General features: G+C 38.4%; 1 protein-coding gene across 1 annotated transcript; it reads left to right on the plus strand.

The window, feature by feature from the left end:
- The first annotated feature begins 1575 nt into the window (after positions 1-1575).
- ALB (albumin) lies at positions 1576-12128 on the plus strand. Its single transcript, XM_084517875.1, has 15 exons — positions 1576-1715; positions 2718-2778; positions 3501-3633; positions 4546-4760; positions 5301-5433; positions 6181-6278; positions 7041-7170; positions 8158-8372; positions 8886-9018; positions 9403-9500; positions 9657-9795; positions 10323-10546; positions 11056-11188; positions 11640-11696; positions 11935-12128. Exons 1-14 carry the CDS (start codon positions 1631-1633, stop codon positions 11688-11690), a joined length of 1848 nt encoding a protein of 615 aa, XP_084374001.1. The 5' UTR covers positions 1576-1630; the 3' UTR covers positions 11691-11696; positions 11935-12128.
- Positions 12129-18737: the final 6609 nt, after the last annotated feature.

Genomic DNA, 18737 nt, shown 5'->3' on the forward strand with positions numbered 1-18737 from the left:
TTTAAAGTTCTTCCTGGGTGGCTATATAATAATTTTAACAACTTCTTTCAAGCTGATGAGTGTCTCCTCCAGAGGAAATTTATCCAGCTTTTGGTAATGAAAACTTAAATAATTATCTGCAATAGATAAGAATATTTCCTTACATTCTGTATTAAAGAGACTGAGGGACAGACTAAAATGTCAACGGTGTAACCATTTATTTCTGGCTGCTGAAACTATTCAGAGTGAATGATATAGAGGAGTTCAGCTCTCTTGTGTACTCTTCCCCAGCTCCCAATGCTAAAAAAAAAATTGAAATCAGCTGGTGTACATTATACAATTTCCTGCTGTGGAACTGCATCACTTTGCACTCAGTAGGGATCAAGCCTTATGCTTGATATTTTTTGAAGCTTCTTACTAAATATTCTGGAAAAATAGTTTAAGCTTTATACCATGCCCAGGCACTCCATGCAAATGTCACAATTCTTCCTGTACCCGATCTCCTTAATTACTGACTAATTAAGAGAAACCTTTCAAAGAGGAGAGCAGTGCATAGCGAAGAGAATAGTCTTTGAAGGATGTCAGGGTAAATGAAAATTCATTGGAAAAATTATCAAGTGACAGCTCTTACAAATGTTTACAGATGTGTTTGGCAATTTTGTGGATCCTGATGAGTAGCAGTACCCCAGAAAACCAGAATGGGATCTACCAAATCAGGTGCTCAAACAGCCCTTTTGCTGTTTTAGCAGCCCTCCTTTTGTTACCTTAAGCCTATGTCCAGAAATCTGGGGTGAGGTGAAGTCTTACACAGAGTAAAATTGTCATTTCCAACTTACTAACAGATTTATTGTCCACATGAAATTGTTCCACCCTGGAGCTACATATATTGTGAGATTCAGATTCCTTGGTTTCAAACTTTTACTCTCTGTTTCTTCAAGAATTCAGAAGCCAATTAAAATTGGAGATGCTGTTTACTGGTACCTTTGCACTAATCGTTATATTTTACCAATATGGAAATTTTATTCCAAATGAAAGGCTAGATTCACCTGTGTGCCTTGTGCCATTCCTAGGTGAGAGAAACCAATATTTCCTTCTTAAACATTCAATTTGTTTCTGTCCCTGGAGGACTGAAAGCATGTAGCCTGTCCTAAGGAGACTGCCATCTCATCTTTGTAAGGGGATTTAAAATTAAAACTCTGTAATTTAAAATGAGTATGTGAACTCAGTCCTATCTAGGTGAATTATTACTGTACAGTACCAACTTGCTGCACTTTTGAGCAAATAGTAGCAAAGAAGAAGCACGGCTATAGGATTAGACGATGACATTTTGATCTGATGCCTTGAACTCCTTGTTTGTAATTTGATAAGGAAATTTACGCAAAACTTTATCTGTTTGGATGCTGGAAGGTTCAACCTTTTCAGGACAAAAAGGTCCAGTGTAAAACATAACGAACAAATAATATCAAATTCATTTTTGGCAAGGACATTGCAAGTTTTGAAATCTTCTTCAGACCAAATGGAAATCTCCAAATGCCAGCTCTATGGTTAATATTTTACAGAAACAGGTAGTAAAGAGGTATATAAGAAAATGCTTTCCCTTCAATCTTCCTAGCATTTCTGAATAATTTAGCCCACATCATAATCTGCAACCATGAAGTGGGTAACATTAATTTCATTTATTTTCCTCTTTAGTTCAGCAACATCCAGGAATCTGCAAAGAGTTGCTCGAGATGCAGGTAAGAAGGGATTAATTAATTGCCCTTATCGTCTTTGCTATATTGACTTAATGACTGCAATGCAATTTCGTGAACAAATCTCGTAAGCCTGATCCAAAGAGGGGGAAAAAAAAAAAAAAAAAAAAAAAAAAAAAAGCGATTGAGCGATTGACTTGAAAAGAAACTGAATTAAGAAATCTTGAGGAGATGGGTAGAATACTCCAGACAATCACTTAACTGAGCAAGTAGGTTTGGTGACGTGTCACTTTGTACCATGAATGAATTACATGAACAGATGTTGATCGTTACTGTGGCCACCTGCCTCAGTATCTGTTTGGAAAATCTTGTGGGAGTCTTCTTACCACAAACAAGCTATAACCACAATCTAGGTTTATTACTATCAGGACCAAGTGAAGGGTCTCATCTGTTTTCCTGCTCGTGATGAGCTCAGATGGTATGCATTCAGTGAAAAAATCATACATGTCTGCCCAGTTCATAATTTTGTCTTTGAAGAAAGAAAAATCTACGAATGCTTAGTCTAATCAAACTGCAGCTGCATTTCTTTATTTGTAGATTAGATATGATCATGTTGGTTATGTAAAGTGCATGTGCTAACCACTAATAGGAAGTCACAGCAGTCATTTTGAATATAATTACAAAGGTGAATATTATATTAAAATAAAAAAAAAATACACACTTGAGTGCCTTCAGAAAGATAGGCATGCATAAGAATTAAGTATTTGCAGACAAATGGTCATCTAAGACAACAAAGAATTCTAGATGGCCTGAAGAAACCTTTAGAATGACATACCTGGAATAGCTGTGCAGATTACACAGGATGGTGTACCCAAAGATGGGAAGCACTCAGCATTAGCTTGGTCTGTTCCAAAATAATGATATGTGCAAGAGCTGGTTTAATGATGCACACTTCTGAAATCTGGCCTGAGGTGCCCAGAATGTATTCTTCAAGGGGGTCTAGCACAGCAAATGAACATCACTGTTCTTTTATTTTTTTTCCCATAGATCACAAGAGTGAGATTGCCCACCGCTACAATGATTTGAAGGAGGAGACATTTAAAGCAGTGTAAGTAAATGTTCTGCTTACATGTTCTGATTGTTTTCCATCTCTATTGATATTGAATTAAAAAGGGAAACTTAAACACTGTATGAGCTCATGAAGGGTGCATGGGTCTCATCAAACCATTGCATTGAATTAGCCTTCTTACTGTTAGTATGCAAAGCTTACAGGTGCTATAAGAGCTGCAAAAGTCATGATGACTTTCTTGCTCTCTGAGAGTACAACTCCTTGCATTATGAGGAAACCTGTGTTCCTCATGTGAAAAGAAAATACATGTAAATAATACAGTTTTGATAACCTTTGGGTGGAGAGAAGTTATTCTGGACTAAGACATTACCAAAAAAACCCACAACCTTCTAGCAAGTTTTCTGAGACAATTCAATGATTTCCTTTTGAAATGGGTTTTGGGAATGGCAGAAGGCCCTTATAAGAACATAATTATTTCTGGAAGAAGACACTGTGAAGACCATCATCTGTAACAATGGCAAAAGCAGCTTAGTTTATGGTAGTTAGGAATGTACTGGTTAAAGTGGCAGAAAATTCAAATCAATCTTTTCCATGTTAATTCTAGTCTTTCATTTAAGGAGGTGAGAAGAGCAAGAATATGGGATCCAGTATTAATGATCTTTGTATTACTCTATTTAAGTATTTGTGCATATTGTTTGAACAAGTAATTTTGAATCTTGTGTTCCTTATCTCCATATAGCAAAATTTGCTTTCTGTTTCAGTGCCATGATCACATTTGCCCAGTATCTCCAGAGGTGTTCTTATGATGGACTGTCTAAGCTTGTGAAGGATGTTGTAGATCTGGCACAAAAGTGTGTGGCCAATGAAGATGCTCCCGAGTGCTCAAAATCACTGGTAGGTAGCAAATCCTTTGGTATTATGTTTCTTCTCATTCTATGCAGCTACCAGAATCATCCTCACTGAGGATTTATACTTGTCATCAGTCAAGGTTCAGATTTTTATGTTGAAACAGAGAACTTGTTTTTGTCAGGTTCTGAAACTTTGCCTTTCAGAAGTGCCACAATGATGGGTGGAGTTATATACTGGAGCCCCAAAAGCAGACTTCAGTACATTAAGTATAGTGTTGTCCATAAATAAATGTTACCATTAGTACAAGTACCCTGTCTGCAAAATACAGGTCTAACTGTAGGAATTTAAGCAGCCATAGTGCGTGGGTTTTCATACGGGGTGACTTGAAAAAGATACCTGTCATAATTCAAGGTAAAAAGTTAAAAAACAAACAAACAACAACAACAACCTGCTCAGATCAGGTATCCTAAGATGTTTACAGGTACATAAGATCCCTGGATGCCTAGCAGGTTCAGCCAGGCCCCTGAGAAATTTAGGTGCTTGTGTTCTTGCCAGTTCTCACATTCAAACCAAATTACATGACTATATTAGTTCTCCCTAAAGGCTTCCCAAGCTGATCATCAAATAGAACACCAAATCCTGCTTCAATTCATCTGAGAATTCACTTTAGTCAGATTACAAGTAAAAGGAGACCACTGACTGGCATGGAGTATTTTAACTTATAATTTTTTTTTTAGTAGGGCATTGTAATTTTTGATATTGGACGACATAAAATAAAACTATGAAATTGTGTTGAAAGCAATGGATTATTCTGATTTATGGTCTAAATCTTCCCTGGTAAAATTTTACTTACTTTTGAGTTTGGGCTTTCTCTTACAGATAGATAGAAAGTACATTACACTACCTATACAACAGTATCTTTCTAACAATAATTTTAACTCATCGTGTCCCTTATAGCCCTCCATTTTCCTGGATGAAATCTGCCAAGTAGAAAAACTCCGTGACTCATACGGTGCAATGGCTGACTGCTGTGCTAAATCTGATCCTGAAAGAAATGAGTGTTTCCTGTCATTTAAAATTCCCCAACCAGACTTCGTTCAGCCGTACCAAAGACCAGCTTCTGATGTTATATGCAAGGAATACGAGGACAACAGAGTGTCATTTCTGGGACAGTAAGAAAAATGGCAATTTTGTACTGTTTAAATATTTAATTGAGCGAACCCCAAGGCATAGTGAGTGTGTAAGGACATTTGAAGAGGCTGTAAGCATGCAATCAATTATCTGCATGTATAAAACAGCTGCTTAATGATTAAATATCCAAAGCTCTCATCAAATTCTTTTCATTCCATGCTGGAGCAGGCTTTTCCATTCAAAATGGGCCTTAAATGATCACATTTTGTAAATCTTTGGGGACATTTTGCAAAAAAAAATTTATTAGAAAAAACACAGTTTTTCCAACATTAATGTAGTAATTTACTTACTCCAGCTCTCCACTAACCCCATTCTAACCAGAAAGGATATGAAGAAAGGTAACAATAAAGAGAATAAAAAATGTCAATAAAATCCTGGGAAAATGGCCACAGATTAGTTTTTCACACTCAGAATTTTCAAATATTTCACAATGCAAAATCATAATGCAAAGCCTTAAGGCATTTGAGGCCATTTGCTGTTGTCATTGAAATATGTAACTTATGTTTTCCTTTTTCTTATAGTTTCATCTATTCTGTTGCAAGAAGAAACCCCTTCTTGTATGCCCCTACAATCCTTGGTGTGGCTGCTGATTATGAACACGCACTTAAGAGCTGTTGTAAAGAGAGTGATGTCGGTGCTTGCTTGGATGGCAAGGTAAAGCAAATCTTTCACTTTGCTTGAAAACGCTGTAGCTGGTCTGCAACATAAAGGTGAACCATAGCCAGAAGATATGCTACCAAAGAGGCTCTAGGGGAAGACAGATCTTTTTTGGCACCCTAACATTCAATTTCCACACCCAACAGATAGGTGCATGAGAGGTCTCTCCTATTCCTCCCCAGTTCGTTGCATGAGCAAAGGGAGGAGAAAGAGTGAGAAGTGGGTGGAATACTCCTGGCTATGTAATTCTTTGTATGAAGAACTTGTAAAGAAGGGTCAAGATTAATCATGTGCTAGGACTTTGATCACTATCAGATGACTTCCACATAGAACCATAGATTTTAAGTTAACTTTCAAGATTATTTGGCATGAGCCAAGTTCTCTCTCTGTCTCCAAACTTAGTTCCAATGACTTCCGTGTGATCATTGTGGTGCTTTAGAAGAGAACTTACGCTCTTTTGGGGCCACAGAGTTTAAATGAAATTGAATATTTGGTTATAAGAGCAGCTTATCATTAGGTGAATTGCACTATGCCATAAGGCATAGTGTGTAGGCTAGAAGTTAGATGCTGGACTGGGAACTGATTTAGGGCTGCCTAAGGAATTCTCAGTTTGCTTGGCTTTACATCAGTGCTAACTGGACAAGAACCTGTACTGTTTCTGAAGTGGGATTTTCAGATTTGCCTTCTGCTCAGTCCGTTAAATGTAATTAGCTTAATGTGACAATGTGCATCCTATTACTACAGGAAACTGCCATAAGAGAAAAAGTCAAGAAAATAAGTGTGAAGCAGCAGTATTCTTGTGGAATCCTCAAGAAGTTTGGAGATAGAATTTTCCAAGCAGAGTAAGTTCCAATCAGTGTTTTATAAAAAGTAGGCTTGTTGGCTTAAACCTGCAACTACTCATGAGGAAAATATCAACACACATAATTCACTTCTATATGCTGAGTTTGATAACTGTACTCACGGTACTTCCCAGTGTAACTTTGGCTGAGGAACACTGTCCAACACAATAGAGATTAGTAGGTCAGTCTTTCTGGACTACACCTGCAGTGATCTCTCAGCCTATTTTTTCAAGTGTAGAATTTAGTTCTGGTCAGGTTTCAGCATAAAGACTGGATGCAGAGGGGAACCTGTGTATTCCAAGTGGATAGTGAGTAGTAGTAAAAAGATCATCCATGTGAGTCACAAAGAAATGAAGCCATCCCTTGAACCAATACACAAGATATAGAGACCTGAGAGAGATCACTAGAACCAGATTCCAATGTGTTTAATCTATGTGTTTTCCAAAGTTGTGCCCTGTTCTGATTCCTGTACTGTGTCTGTGCTAATACAGAGATACTTTACAGTCATTTGAGAGAGGGAATTCTAGGGTGTGATTCTTATGTGTACACCTCAGATCAGAAAATCCAAACTTCTTTCTTATCGTTCATTTTAAAGGAGAATTGGATTGCAGGTACAGGTGTCAATGCCTTTTTTTTTAGCCTTAAGTTAGGTGAGAAGAATGAATGTCATCAGTGATGTATAGCATAAGTGTTAGTGATTTGCAAGTTTTCTGTTCCATATGGAGCTTTGAATCAAGTGTATTTTTCTTATTCTCTGTCCAGTAAACTTGCTTTCCTGAGTCAAAAATATCCCAAGGCTTCATTTGCAGAAATCTCAAAACTTATCCATGATGTTAAGGATGTCTACAAAGAGTGCTGTGAAGGGGACATGGTGGAGTGCATGGATGACAGGGTAAGCTAAATATTCTTTAAAAATGTTTACATACATGAAAAACAGTAGGAAATTAAAAATTTCAGTAGCATGAATACCTGCTGAAGTTCACAGTCCTAGGAACTTCTATTCAACACTGCTGGAAGGTTTCTCAGCCACTCAAAACTTACAGTCAGCTCAGCTGACTGTTACCGGAACTAGGTTTTGGACCATGATCATGATGGCAAGGAGTTTTTATTGATACACACACACACACACACACACATATATATACACATACATGTATATATACATATGTATATACACACACATATAGTGTGTGTATGCGGTCAAAATCAAAATGTTCATCTGGGAGGGGGATTGTTTGATGGCATTTGATCAATTTAAGTCATTTGTAAACAAAGAAAAAGAAAGTGGAGGCAGAAAGAAATTCTTTGCAATCCTGCTGTGTGATTTTAATCACTATTAATCCAGTTTTTCTGTAGTCCCAATTAATTCTAAAGGACAGCTTGCATGGGAGGATTTGCAAAACTGCAATAATAACCGTATTTAAATATTGCCTGCCCAGCTGGAACTTAGACATACTTCTTATACTTATAAGCAGCTGGTGTGCTGGTTTGGCTTCATAAAACTACGGTTTTTAATGTTTTGTTTTCTATCAGAGCTGGACATGTGACAGGACTGAAAAGATTAATCAGGCATCCTTGTGACAGTCTCAGTGGTTTTAACTGCCTTTCCAGAGTTTGTCTCCTCAAAGATTCCAAGATCAGGGAGGGAAGCTGATTCTCCCCCATGCCTGTGAACATCTTGCTTAACACGTGCAGGAAATGCCAGTACCTCTGATTATTTCCTTTTGTATGGAGACAGCATTTCTTTAGGAAATCGCTAAGTAAATAAGTAACCTGAATAAAAAAAAAAAAAAAGTCTGAAACAGAGAAAAGAGTTGAATTGATCTATCTTTAAATTATTATTTCATAGCTTATCTGAAGCTTTATTTTAATTTTACAGGCAGAGCTTGTGAACTACATGTGCTCTAAACATGAGTCTTTCTCAAGTAAAATCAAAGACTGCTGTGAGAAGCCCATTGTGGAACGAAGCCAGTGCATTATGGAAGCAGAATTTGATGAAAAACCTGCAGATCTTCCTTCACTAGTTGAAAAATACATCCAAGATAAGGAAGTCTGTAAAAGCTTTGAGGCAGGCCATGATGCATTCATGTCAGAGTAAGTAGTACAAATAGTACGTGTGCTTGTCCTGTAAATGCTCTGCTTTTGTTTCTGGGCTATGGCCTTTTGTATCACTGGAAAAAAAAAAAAATAAATCCTCTTGGATATTTCAAGTGTGTATGGAGGAAAGAGAGGACCACATAGAAGTCCAATGTGGCAGATGTAACTTCAGGCCTAGTTTCTCATTCACACTTTGTGGCTATTATCAAAGCTGAATTTGTCATTGCCTTTATTTATTTATTTTGGTGCTGGTCCACATACATTGTCTGCTTGAGAAGCATTCTGTCCTGGGGAAACTATTTTGTTCCTCTTAAATTTGCCCTGTTGGCAGTCAGAAGAATGGCCAAAACCCAAAACATTTTACTAAAAGAAGCAGGGAACATTTCAAACTTACTGTCCACCTTACTTGATCTCATCTGAGGGACTGTCACTGTCAATTACTGTGTGGTGCATGAGGAAAGCAGCATGTTATTCAGGAGCTCTAATGCTGTCAGCTTGTGTGTCTTTCAGGTTTGTTTATGAATACTCACGAAGACACCCTGAGTTCTCCACTCAGCTGATTCTGAGAATTGCTAAAGGATATGAAACACTCCTGGAAAAGTGCTGCAAAACTGACAACCCTGCTGAGTGCTATGCAAATGCTGTAGGTGCAATGCTTTGTTTACTTGTGACTAGAATGCTTGGTTGGTACCAATCATGAAGCAATTCAGTTGAGGAGCAGACAAAAAGCATTTTGAGAGACTAATCCCAGAAGAAGTTAATATTCTGATGGGACATGAAGCAGTGCAAAGCCCATGATAAAGATATGAAATCATCTCAGCTTTTTTTTTACTGAATTTCTGTTAGAACTGAATGCTCATTTATGAATCAAGTCCCCTTTACTCCAGCTAGGCTAGAAGCAAACAGTTGGCCTTTCAAAATGGATATCTTAGAGCTAGTAAGATTTAGAAGAGACCATAAGGTATATTTGCATGATCATGACCAGAATGTCCTGCTCTGTTACTGATAAATTTTAACTTGTTTGCAGCAAGATCAACTGAATGAACATATCAAAGAAACTCAGGATGTTGTAAAGACAAACTGTGATCTTCTCACTACCCATGGCGAGGCAGACTTCCTCAAGGCGTAAGTACTTTCTGATAAGTATTCTCCAGCATAAATGATGATTCTGGCAGCTTTGGGAATATGCATTTGAACTTGACTTCTATTTTCAGTTCACTAGTGTAGTTAAGCAGAGAATTCTTCAAAAGTGAGCAGTCATTTTTAATGCAATTTTTTCAGATTGCTGATCCGCTACACTAAGAAAATGCCTCAGGTATCAACTGAGACCTTGCTTGAAATTGGAAAGAAAATGACAGGCGTTGGTACCAAGTGCTGCAAGCTTCCTGAAGACAGACGCCTACCTTGTTCTGAGGGTTATGTGAGTACATTTGTTTATTCTTTTTATTCCTCTGAGAGATTTCTTCTGTTCTCAAAAACATGGAAATCTGGTGGGATAGTAAACTAACACTGATTTTTCATAGCCCTCAAGCTAATTAGCAACGTAACAGACTTGGAAGTCCATTCATTTTTAATGAACATGAGGACCTAAATAGCTCTCTCAGATGGCAGCTTGTGAAAATTGTAACTCAGCTTTGCTCTCCTTCAGAAAGCAAAAGTCAGATGATTGAGTCTTTAGGAGCTTGTGTTTAGAAAAAGAGCCTCTTAAAAGAAAACCGTTCTTATTGGTTATAGTCTAATGGTCATACCATCAGCAGATTAAAAAACATCTGACTCCAGGAACACACATTCATTTTAAATTCTAAAACTGCCATTTCTGAGCAGCTGATTAGGTTGGATAGCTTCCACTTTCAGCTATGCTATAGTGACACAAACATCACACATTTCTTCTGTTATTGTAGAAGGTTTAACTCATGTTTGTACTTTTTTCCATCTATCTCTCACCAGCTGAGCATGGTGATTCAGGATATGTGCAGGAGACAGGAGACCTCACCTATAAATGACAATGTTTCACACTGCTGCAGTGACTCCTACGCTTACAGGAGACCATGTTTCAGTGCCATGGGAGTAGATACCAAATATGTTCCTCCACCATTTGATCCTGAGGTGTTCAACTTCGATGAAAAATTGTGCAGTGCTCCTGCTGAAGAACGGGCAACAGGCCAGATGAAGTAAGCTAAATGAAATTCCTTGGAGAATAAACTCAAAAACGTAACACTTGAGCAGGGACAGAAGTAAGCTAACAAAAACCCTGATCTGTTGTCTGACTGGGACTTCACTGCTGACAGAGAAAACCAGATGGAACTATGTATTTGTACTGAGCTTGTCAGCATGTTACATCACATAGTTAGGAAGAGGCACAATAAGTTACTTTCTTCAAATGAAATTAATGTCTTAACTAAACGTGACCAGTTTCATATACTGCCTCAGACAGTGCAAGTCTTAGGATTTACTCAGTTAACGCAGCATACAGATCATTTCACTAAGTTCTTTCACACCAATAATCAGGATAACAAAAACCCAGCAAGTGATGGTGGTAGACAGGGAGTTTGGCAAAGACCTCTAACGCATGACAAAAAGCCTCTTAAATGAACTGTATCTGCATAGAATGACATATTATGCATTGGCAAAACAAATGACAACAGGTAGCGTTAACTATGGCTTGGTGCTTTGTTTTCAGATTGCTCGTCAACCTCATTAAACGCAAGCCCCAGATGACAGAAGAACAAATAAAGACAATTGCTGATGGGTTCACTGCCATGGTAGACAAGTGCTGCAAGCAGTCAGATATCGAGACATGCTTTGGCGAAGAGGTATTTCCTAGCTCCTTTAAAAATAAAAATAAGCATACAGGAAACAGGGAACTCACTAGGAAACCAGCCACTAGGAAAGGTGTAGAAATGTCAGTTTCCAAAGAGCAATCTCTTTATCATGTGAAGCATTAATGGATCTGCATTATTGAGTGAATCCTTTTTTTAAAAAAAAAATTATTTATTATTTATAACCAAAGTATCGCATAGGTACATATATTAGGAAGACCTTAGAAGGAATTATTCTGTCTGTAATTCACTCTAAATGTTCGCAAAATTGAAAGATACCCAGCACACAAGAACACACAGCTCCTAAACTTAGAAAGTACCATTAGAATTATCCTTTGAGCCATAACACAGACACAAGTTGAAGTTCATAGAAGTTCTTGCACAAGCACTGCATACTGTGTTCCCTTTGTTTCTCTTTCACAACTGTTTGAATTCCTTTTTCTAGGGTGCTAATCTCATAGTCCAGAGCAGAGCCACATTAGGAATTGGTGCTTAAGACACGGTAGGTAAAAGAAATAACATTTATATAAAAACAGGTAATCCCATCCCTGTCTCCCCATCTTTCTACCCATTTAACTTCAACTCAAAAAGAGCATCTAGCTGCCCTTTAGCCACCATATGTTGGCTTTCTCAATGGGTAGTCAACCAACTACAATCATACAGCATATGGAAGGTTGAAGTGCTACTAGAATGCTACTGCTTTGCAAAATAATATTATTATTTTTTTTAATCCCATCTAGGCTGCCCAAGGAGAAAATATGAAGATAAAATGCTTCTGTGTAACTTCTCCTGCCCATTACCTTTTTTCCTTGGTATTGAATGACGGTTTCGTAAATCTTCATTTTTTTTGTCAAACCACATGCTTTTCCAGAAACTTTTCAATTCTATTACTTTGCAAAAAATGAATAGTAAATAAAATCGTTGTAAATCTGCATCTGCCCTGGTCTGCTGGTGACTGCTCTAAGGCAAAGATCTTACAGGCACTCGTTACACAAGATGGTTGTTACAGCAGTATTTATGGATAGGCACCCCATTGTTTTCTCTATTTCTTGCTCTTTTAAAATATTTATGTCCCACCAATCGGATAATATGAAAGGTGGTATGATTTTTAGCTAGACTTTAATAGGAACATTTGACTCTTCACGGTTATAATTACACAGTAAGAGAATGTTCCAAACATTCTAAAGAAGTAAAGTCTATAGAAGATTGCTAGTAATGTTCTCTTAAAAATGAAAATAAGATTTTTATTTTTATTATTTTTATAGACACAGATCAAGCATCTCTTCTCTTGCAAAGAACTGCACAGTGAGCTGTTTTTAAACATGTCTATTTATGCCTTTAGTTCTTTATAAAAAGAACTTCTGACTTTAGAGATGCCTTTTAAGAAGCCAACAATCAAAATCATGCCCTTCATTGCAGTGCATTCCTAACAGAGACATTGTTAGGTTCCACACCACTAAAACACCATGATTTTCTATTACATACTTAGTTTCGATCCACAAACAACAACAAAAAAGCACAAATCTTGTACAGTTGAATGTAGGATGGCATGTTTTTTTGTTTGTTTGTTTTCCAGCTTAGAGCCCTTGCATAATAAAGCATTTTATGGGGGCAGTTTTCTTGGCCTTGAAACCCTTTGTGACTCTAGTTCATGAACCAAGAATCTTCTACAGAACCACATAAATACACTCAGAATGAAACAGAGACACGAGGTTGAAAATGTAAAGGGAAGAATTTGTGAATCTTGATACAATTGGAAGGTTTGAAATTTCAGTCAGTTAGACATAGTTACGCATTGTTTTAGAAGAATGTATGTGGCCTCAAGGTGTTCACAATCGTCTCATTACAGATGCAGAGCTTAGTGAATTTGAGCAAGAAACGTTCAGCAGCTGCAGTTAAACACCTTCCCTTCATTGCTCCATGTTCATGGCAAGGAGCACAAAAGTCATTATAAAGGCCATTCCCATTATCTAATTCACAGTCATTCACTGCAGCTGAGACTAACCTGCTCTAGGACACTGTAGTTTAGTTGTAGTTAATTAGAACACATTAAGCTTGTCCAAGGAAAACGTTTAGGTAGGATTCTGAAGCAGAAAAATCAGGTCTAGCCCCACAAGACTATAAAGAAGTGGGAAATTCTCAGTAGTTTTCCAGTCTTTCATGAGCTGATTAGCTCACTGTAATGTCTGGTAGATCTTTTAAACAGCTACAATACCTACATATACAAAGTTAACAATTCCATTACGATTTAGAAATCCAGAATGTGTTTTTAATTACTGCTTGTGTAATTTTGCTGACTCCAAAGGGATACAAAATTCATATGTATGATTTCCAGGCTGCATGTATAATTGCTGAAAAAAGTGATGTGTCAAGAGAACAGAGTAAAGTTGAGTATCAATATACCAAAAAATCTGAAAGAAATGAACTGACACCCCTACCCAGTTTCTACAAGTCATAGAAATCCATCCATTTCACTCTTGTACATGAAAGCATCTTTCAGTTACAGAAAGAGCACCCTAGACAAGCTACAGCACTTAAAGGAGTATCTAAAGCTGCGGTAATGCTGTGGTTTCTAAAATTACATCTTAACAGCTTTTACTCCCATGCTGAGCAATTTTCCATGTATTCTTAAGGTCTCTTTTGGGCTGCGTTTTTCCAAAACTGATGCTTTTTGTCAATCCAGGTTCCTTTATAATGAGGTAAATTTTCTTTTTTCCTTGTAGTGTCTGAGTTGTGTCTGAGTTCAAAAGGCAGAGGAATAAGCAGAGTTGCAGCTCTAGCTAAGACAACAGTGCAGAAATATTCTGTAACCACGTAAGTGTCTCCTAAAGAGGTAGGGAAAACTCTCCTGGAACTTGGAACATATTTAAGCTTCTGCTACGAAACCTGAACCATGACTTCAAGTTTCAGAAAGGCCAACTGTTAAGATAACTCTTGGCATGACACCTATGACTTGTTTTCATACAGCAACATTTGTTAGGGTATTTCAACAGACTTTTTGCTTTGATACTTCTGTTTTAACTTCTAGTCCCTAGAACTCACTGAAAAATTACACAAGTATTCCTAAGTAGTCAAGTGGCAAATCAAAATACAAATCAGCACACACATTTGTACGCTGTGACGGGTTTTTGGAAGGCCTGTCTCATTGCCTGTGGACAACTGAGTTTGCAATAATATGCCAAACCAGCCAGAGCACAGAAGCACAGAATTTCTAGGTTGGAAGAGACCTCAAGATCATCGAGTCCAACCTCGATGAACTTGACCAAACCAGCACTGTTGTAAGCATCCATTTCTTGCAGTGTGACAATTCACTTGGCAGTTTTGCTAGTACATGGTGTGCCCTGGAGAGGCTAATGTTTGTTGTGTCTGTCTAGATAAAAAATAGCAATGCCTTCCCAGGGAGATGGTGTCTCAGGAAAGACTTATGTCTTTTGACTTCAGTGCTGGGGAAGCTCATGGAGCAGATTATCTTGAGTGTCATCGCACAGCACTTGCAGGGCAACCAGGCGATCAGGCCCAGTCAGCATGGGTTTATGAAAGGCAGGTCCTGCTTGATGAACCTGATCTCCTTCTATGACAAAGTGACACGTTTGGTGGATGAGGGAAAGGTTGTGGATGTGGTCTACTTTGACTTCAGCAAGACTTTTGACACCGTTTCCCACAGCATTCTCCTTAAGAAACTGTCTGCCCATGGCTTGGACTGGCATACACTTTGTTGGGTTAAAAACTGGCTGGATAGCTGGGCCCAAAGAGTTGTGGTGAATAGAGACAGATCCAGTTGGAGGCTGGTCACTAGTGGAGTCCCCAAGGGCTCAGTACTGGGGCCAGTTCTCTTTAGTATCTTTATCAGTGATCTGGATGAGGGGATCGAGTGCACCCTTAGTTTACACACGACACCAAGTTAGGTGCATGTGTCGATCTGCTTGAGGGTAGGAAGGCTCTGCAGGAAGATCTGGATAGGCTGCACCGATGGGCTGAGGCCAACTGTCTGAAGTTCAACGAGGCCAAGTGCTGGGTCCTGCACCTGGGGCACAATAACCCCAAGCAGAGCTACAGGCTGGGAGAGGAGTGGTTAGCTGAGAAGGACCTGGGAGTATTGGTTGATAGTCAGCTGAATATGAGCCAGCAGTGTGCTCAGGTGGCCAAGAAGGCCAACAACATCCCAGCTTGCATAAGAAACAGTGTGGGCAGCAGGTTTAGGGAAGTGATAGTCCCCCAGTACTTGGCTTTGGTGAGGCCGCACCTCGAGTACTGCATTCAGTTTTGGGCCCCTTGCTACAAGAGGGACATTGAGGTGCTCAAGTGAGTCCAGAAAAGAGCAACAAAGCTGGTGAGGGGTCTGGAGAACAAGTCTTACGAGGAGCAGCTGAGGGAGCTGGGCTTGTTCAGTCTGGAAAAGAGGAGGCTCAGGGGTGACCTAATCGCTCTCTACAGGTACCTTAAAGGAGGCTGTAGCGAAGTGGGAGTAGGTCTGTTCTCCCACATGCCTGGTGACAGGACGAGGGGGAATGGGCTAAAGTTGTGTCAGGGGCAGTTTAGGTTGGATGTTAGAAGAAACTTCTTTACCGAAAGGGTTGTTAGGCATTGAAATGGACTGCCCAGGGAAGCGGTTGAGTCACTATCCCTGGAGGTCTTTAAAAGATGTTTAGATGTAGAGCTTAGTGATATGGTTTAGTGGAGGACTTGTTAGTGTAGGTCAGAGATTGGACTAGGTGATCTTGGAGGTCTCTTCCAACCTAGATGATTCTGTGAACATGGTACTGCTGTAATACACAAGGATCTAAAAGAGTGAGATCTTGCAGTGCTGAGTATTCCAGAGAATTACAAAGCCTTGCACTCTGTTCCTGTTTGTATGCCCTATTTGCCTATTCCTCCTCCTACAACAGCACAGTATAGCAAACCAATATTTAGCTGTAGTTTGTGATGTACTGTAGCCGCTCAGTAATATGCAAGCTAATTTTTACTTTCTCTATTATCACTTTTTTAATAGCTCATATCTCTTTTTCGTATACCCTCTCTGAAGGTTAATAAAACCATGACCAGTGAACTTCAAATATTCACAAAGACTATATCTGCAAATCAAGTTTTTCAGTCTTTGGAAAAAGCCTGATGTCAGCTACAAACCCATTCTTTACATGAAACACAGTTTTGACAGTATCATCCATTAACACTAGTTGATGGAAAACTCCTCTAAATTAACCTATTTGTTATATTTAGATTTCATATGCTAAACCAACAAAACAAACAAAGTCAAAATCCTTAATTCTTGCGCAAAACCTACCATTGCTGTGTGAAGAAGATGTCTGTGCAGATTCCAGAGCTTCCAGAATAACAGCATGATCCAGAAGTTAGAAATGATGCTTTTCCCTTAGGTGATTAGAAAGCAAGATCTTTATCTGACTTCTCCAGGAGTAGAAGGGTAAGAAACCATATCCATTTCCTTCTGCCCTCTCCTTCAGTCTTTAATGCCTTCAGCTGACCACTCATCATCTGCATCCATCATACTCTTCTCCCACCTACCCAAAGCTTATTTTCTTCATCCCTGAATTAATCAGCTACCTCCTCCTGTCCATACCTGTACTATACTCTGAATTATGAAGTAACAGTTGTCTTGTGTGTAAGCACAGTTTCCATTGTCTTTTAAAACACCAGGTATTGCTACTGGTATTTGTAAGAACATCCCCACAAGGTATTGTCATCTCCTGGCCATGGCATTTCCCTGTTACTGCTTGATTTCTCACAGTCCCTCTGAGGTTGATGAAATGCCACGCCCTCTTGGCCCCATTTGCTTTGCATTCAGTCTCAATATTTGGGAGCTCATGATTTTCGAGAGTCTCTTGTAAAGCCACCTGCTGCAGCTTTAATAAATGGGAATTCCTTTAATGCAGGCTTCAGCTTTCATTTGAACATTTGATAACATCCTGATCTTTGTATATCTTTGTATAATACTTATATACAGGTCATGAGAAAGAAAACAGCAAACTGATCAGTTAGCAAGAACGTTTTTCTAGCTCTCCATACCAGCGTATGATGCTAATCATGAAGAGCTCAGATTTTTTTTTTTTAAGAAAAAGTAAAGTATCTCCAGAGCTTGGCAATGGGTAGTGGCTCTGGACCAAGGCATGCTTCTAAGTTTACAGAAAATTCCTCTTGGTCAAACAGCAGCTTTTCTGTTCTCAGATACATGTCAGAAGATCTTTATGACTGTATGATATCAAAAATGTGCAAATTTTGGGTGCATCTTAAGATATACAAGAAAGTCTCCTACCATCATCATGTACCCCTTAGCACCATCAGGTATATTTCTTCATAATATAAATCTTTATGATCTTTTTGCCCAGGGGTTGTTCTCTGTTACCTCTTACTAAGGGTAGCACATGACTTACTGCTCAGCAGTGGGTGTGCTTTTTAAGTTAATTAAAATAAGTATAGCTTAGTAATCAGTGCTAAGTGACTTTATTTTCTTTCATGTTTTCTGATTCATGCTGTGTTAGTGTCTGGATCCAAAGACCTGGAAGTGACTTTTCTGCAACCAGGACTAGTAAGTTGAGTTTCAACCACGATAAAACTAGGACTAAACTTGTCACTAGGACTAATATTGAAACATTTCATTTGGCTTTGGTTGCTGAATCTCTCAAATTTAACTGCATATAGGTGTCGTACAAGACCTGTGAGAGCATGCTGTACCCTCTGCTCTTCTCTGGTGAAGAAAAAAAATGAAACTTCATTTACTTCTTTTATTGGAAGCATATAAAACATGGAGAAGATGGGGGAAACTGTCCCTCAAGTTACGCAAAGTAATTGATACTCTGAACTAACTTCCTAATGATATGTAGTCCTAAGTGAAAAATAAAGGCAAATCTCCCCTCTGCCTGAGCCATTATTTGCCAATACCAATACAGACCAATTTTCAAGAAATATTGACAAAAGAAGTGTCTGCAGAGTTTGAGGATTACACCAAGTTATAATTTGCAGGAAAACTTGTTTCCCAATCTTTATTTACACTATTTCTTAAGTAGCTGGGCAAAGTAAAAATCTGAGTTTACAAGATACTTTCAAAATAGTCTGGCCAAAATCACAAACTTAATTAAATAATTTTGTCACACTTCTTTTCAGCAAGGTTGATTGTAGTTGGGAAGCCTCACTAAACTCTAATGGAAATTGACATTTGTGTAGTTAATTGTTTACAAGCGTTCATTGATAACAGCATGTAAGTAATTTCATTGCTTCCAGTCTTCTTTGTTTTGAAGTTCCCCTGCATAGTCACATATAATCCACAATAACGAAGTGACTACCGGTTTGTTCTTTGATTTTTTCTTTTCCAATTTGCTATATGCAAAAGAATCAGAAAAGACTTGATCAACATATAGGTAGGAAAATCCTAGTAGAATTGTTTTCCTTAAGATGACCTTACATCTTTGCAACTGTGTCGGTAACTTTTTGGTAGTTTTTTTGCATAATTTCACAAAGAACATAAAGAGAAAAAGCTCATCTTCAGAATACATACAGAGACTGGTAACATCTGGACATGTCTATTAGGATG

The sequence above is a fragment of the Aythya ferina genome (assembly GCF_964211825.1).
Source record: "Aythya ferina genome assembly, chromosome: 4".
NCBI classification, from domain to species: Eukaryota; Metazoa; Chordata; class Aves; order Anseriformes; family Anatidae; genus Aythya; species Aythya ferina.

Bases quoted from the DNA above. Each gene is read 5' to 3' on its own strand.
- ALB (XM_084517875.1), top strand. From the start codon at position 1,631: ATGAAGTGGGTAACATTAATTTCATTTATTTTCCTCTTTAGTTCAGCA. The intron at 3,634-4,545 runs GTAGGTAGCAAA...TGTCCCTTATAG, and splicing joins CCGAGTGCTCAAAATCACTG to CCCTCCATTTTCCTGGATGA. The intron at 9,019-9,402 runs GTAGGTGCAATG...ACTTGTTTGCAG, and splicing joins CTGAGTGCTATGCAAATGCT to CAAGATCAACTGAATGAACA.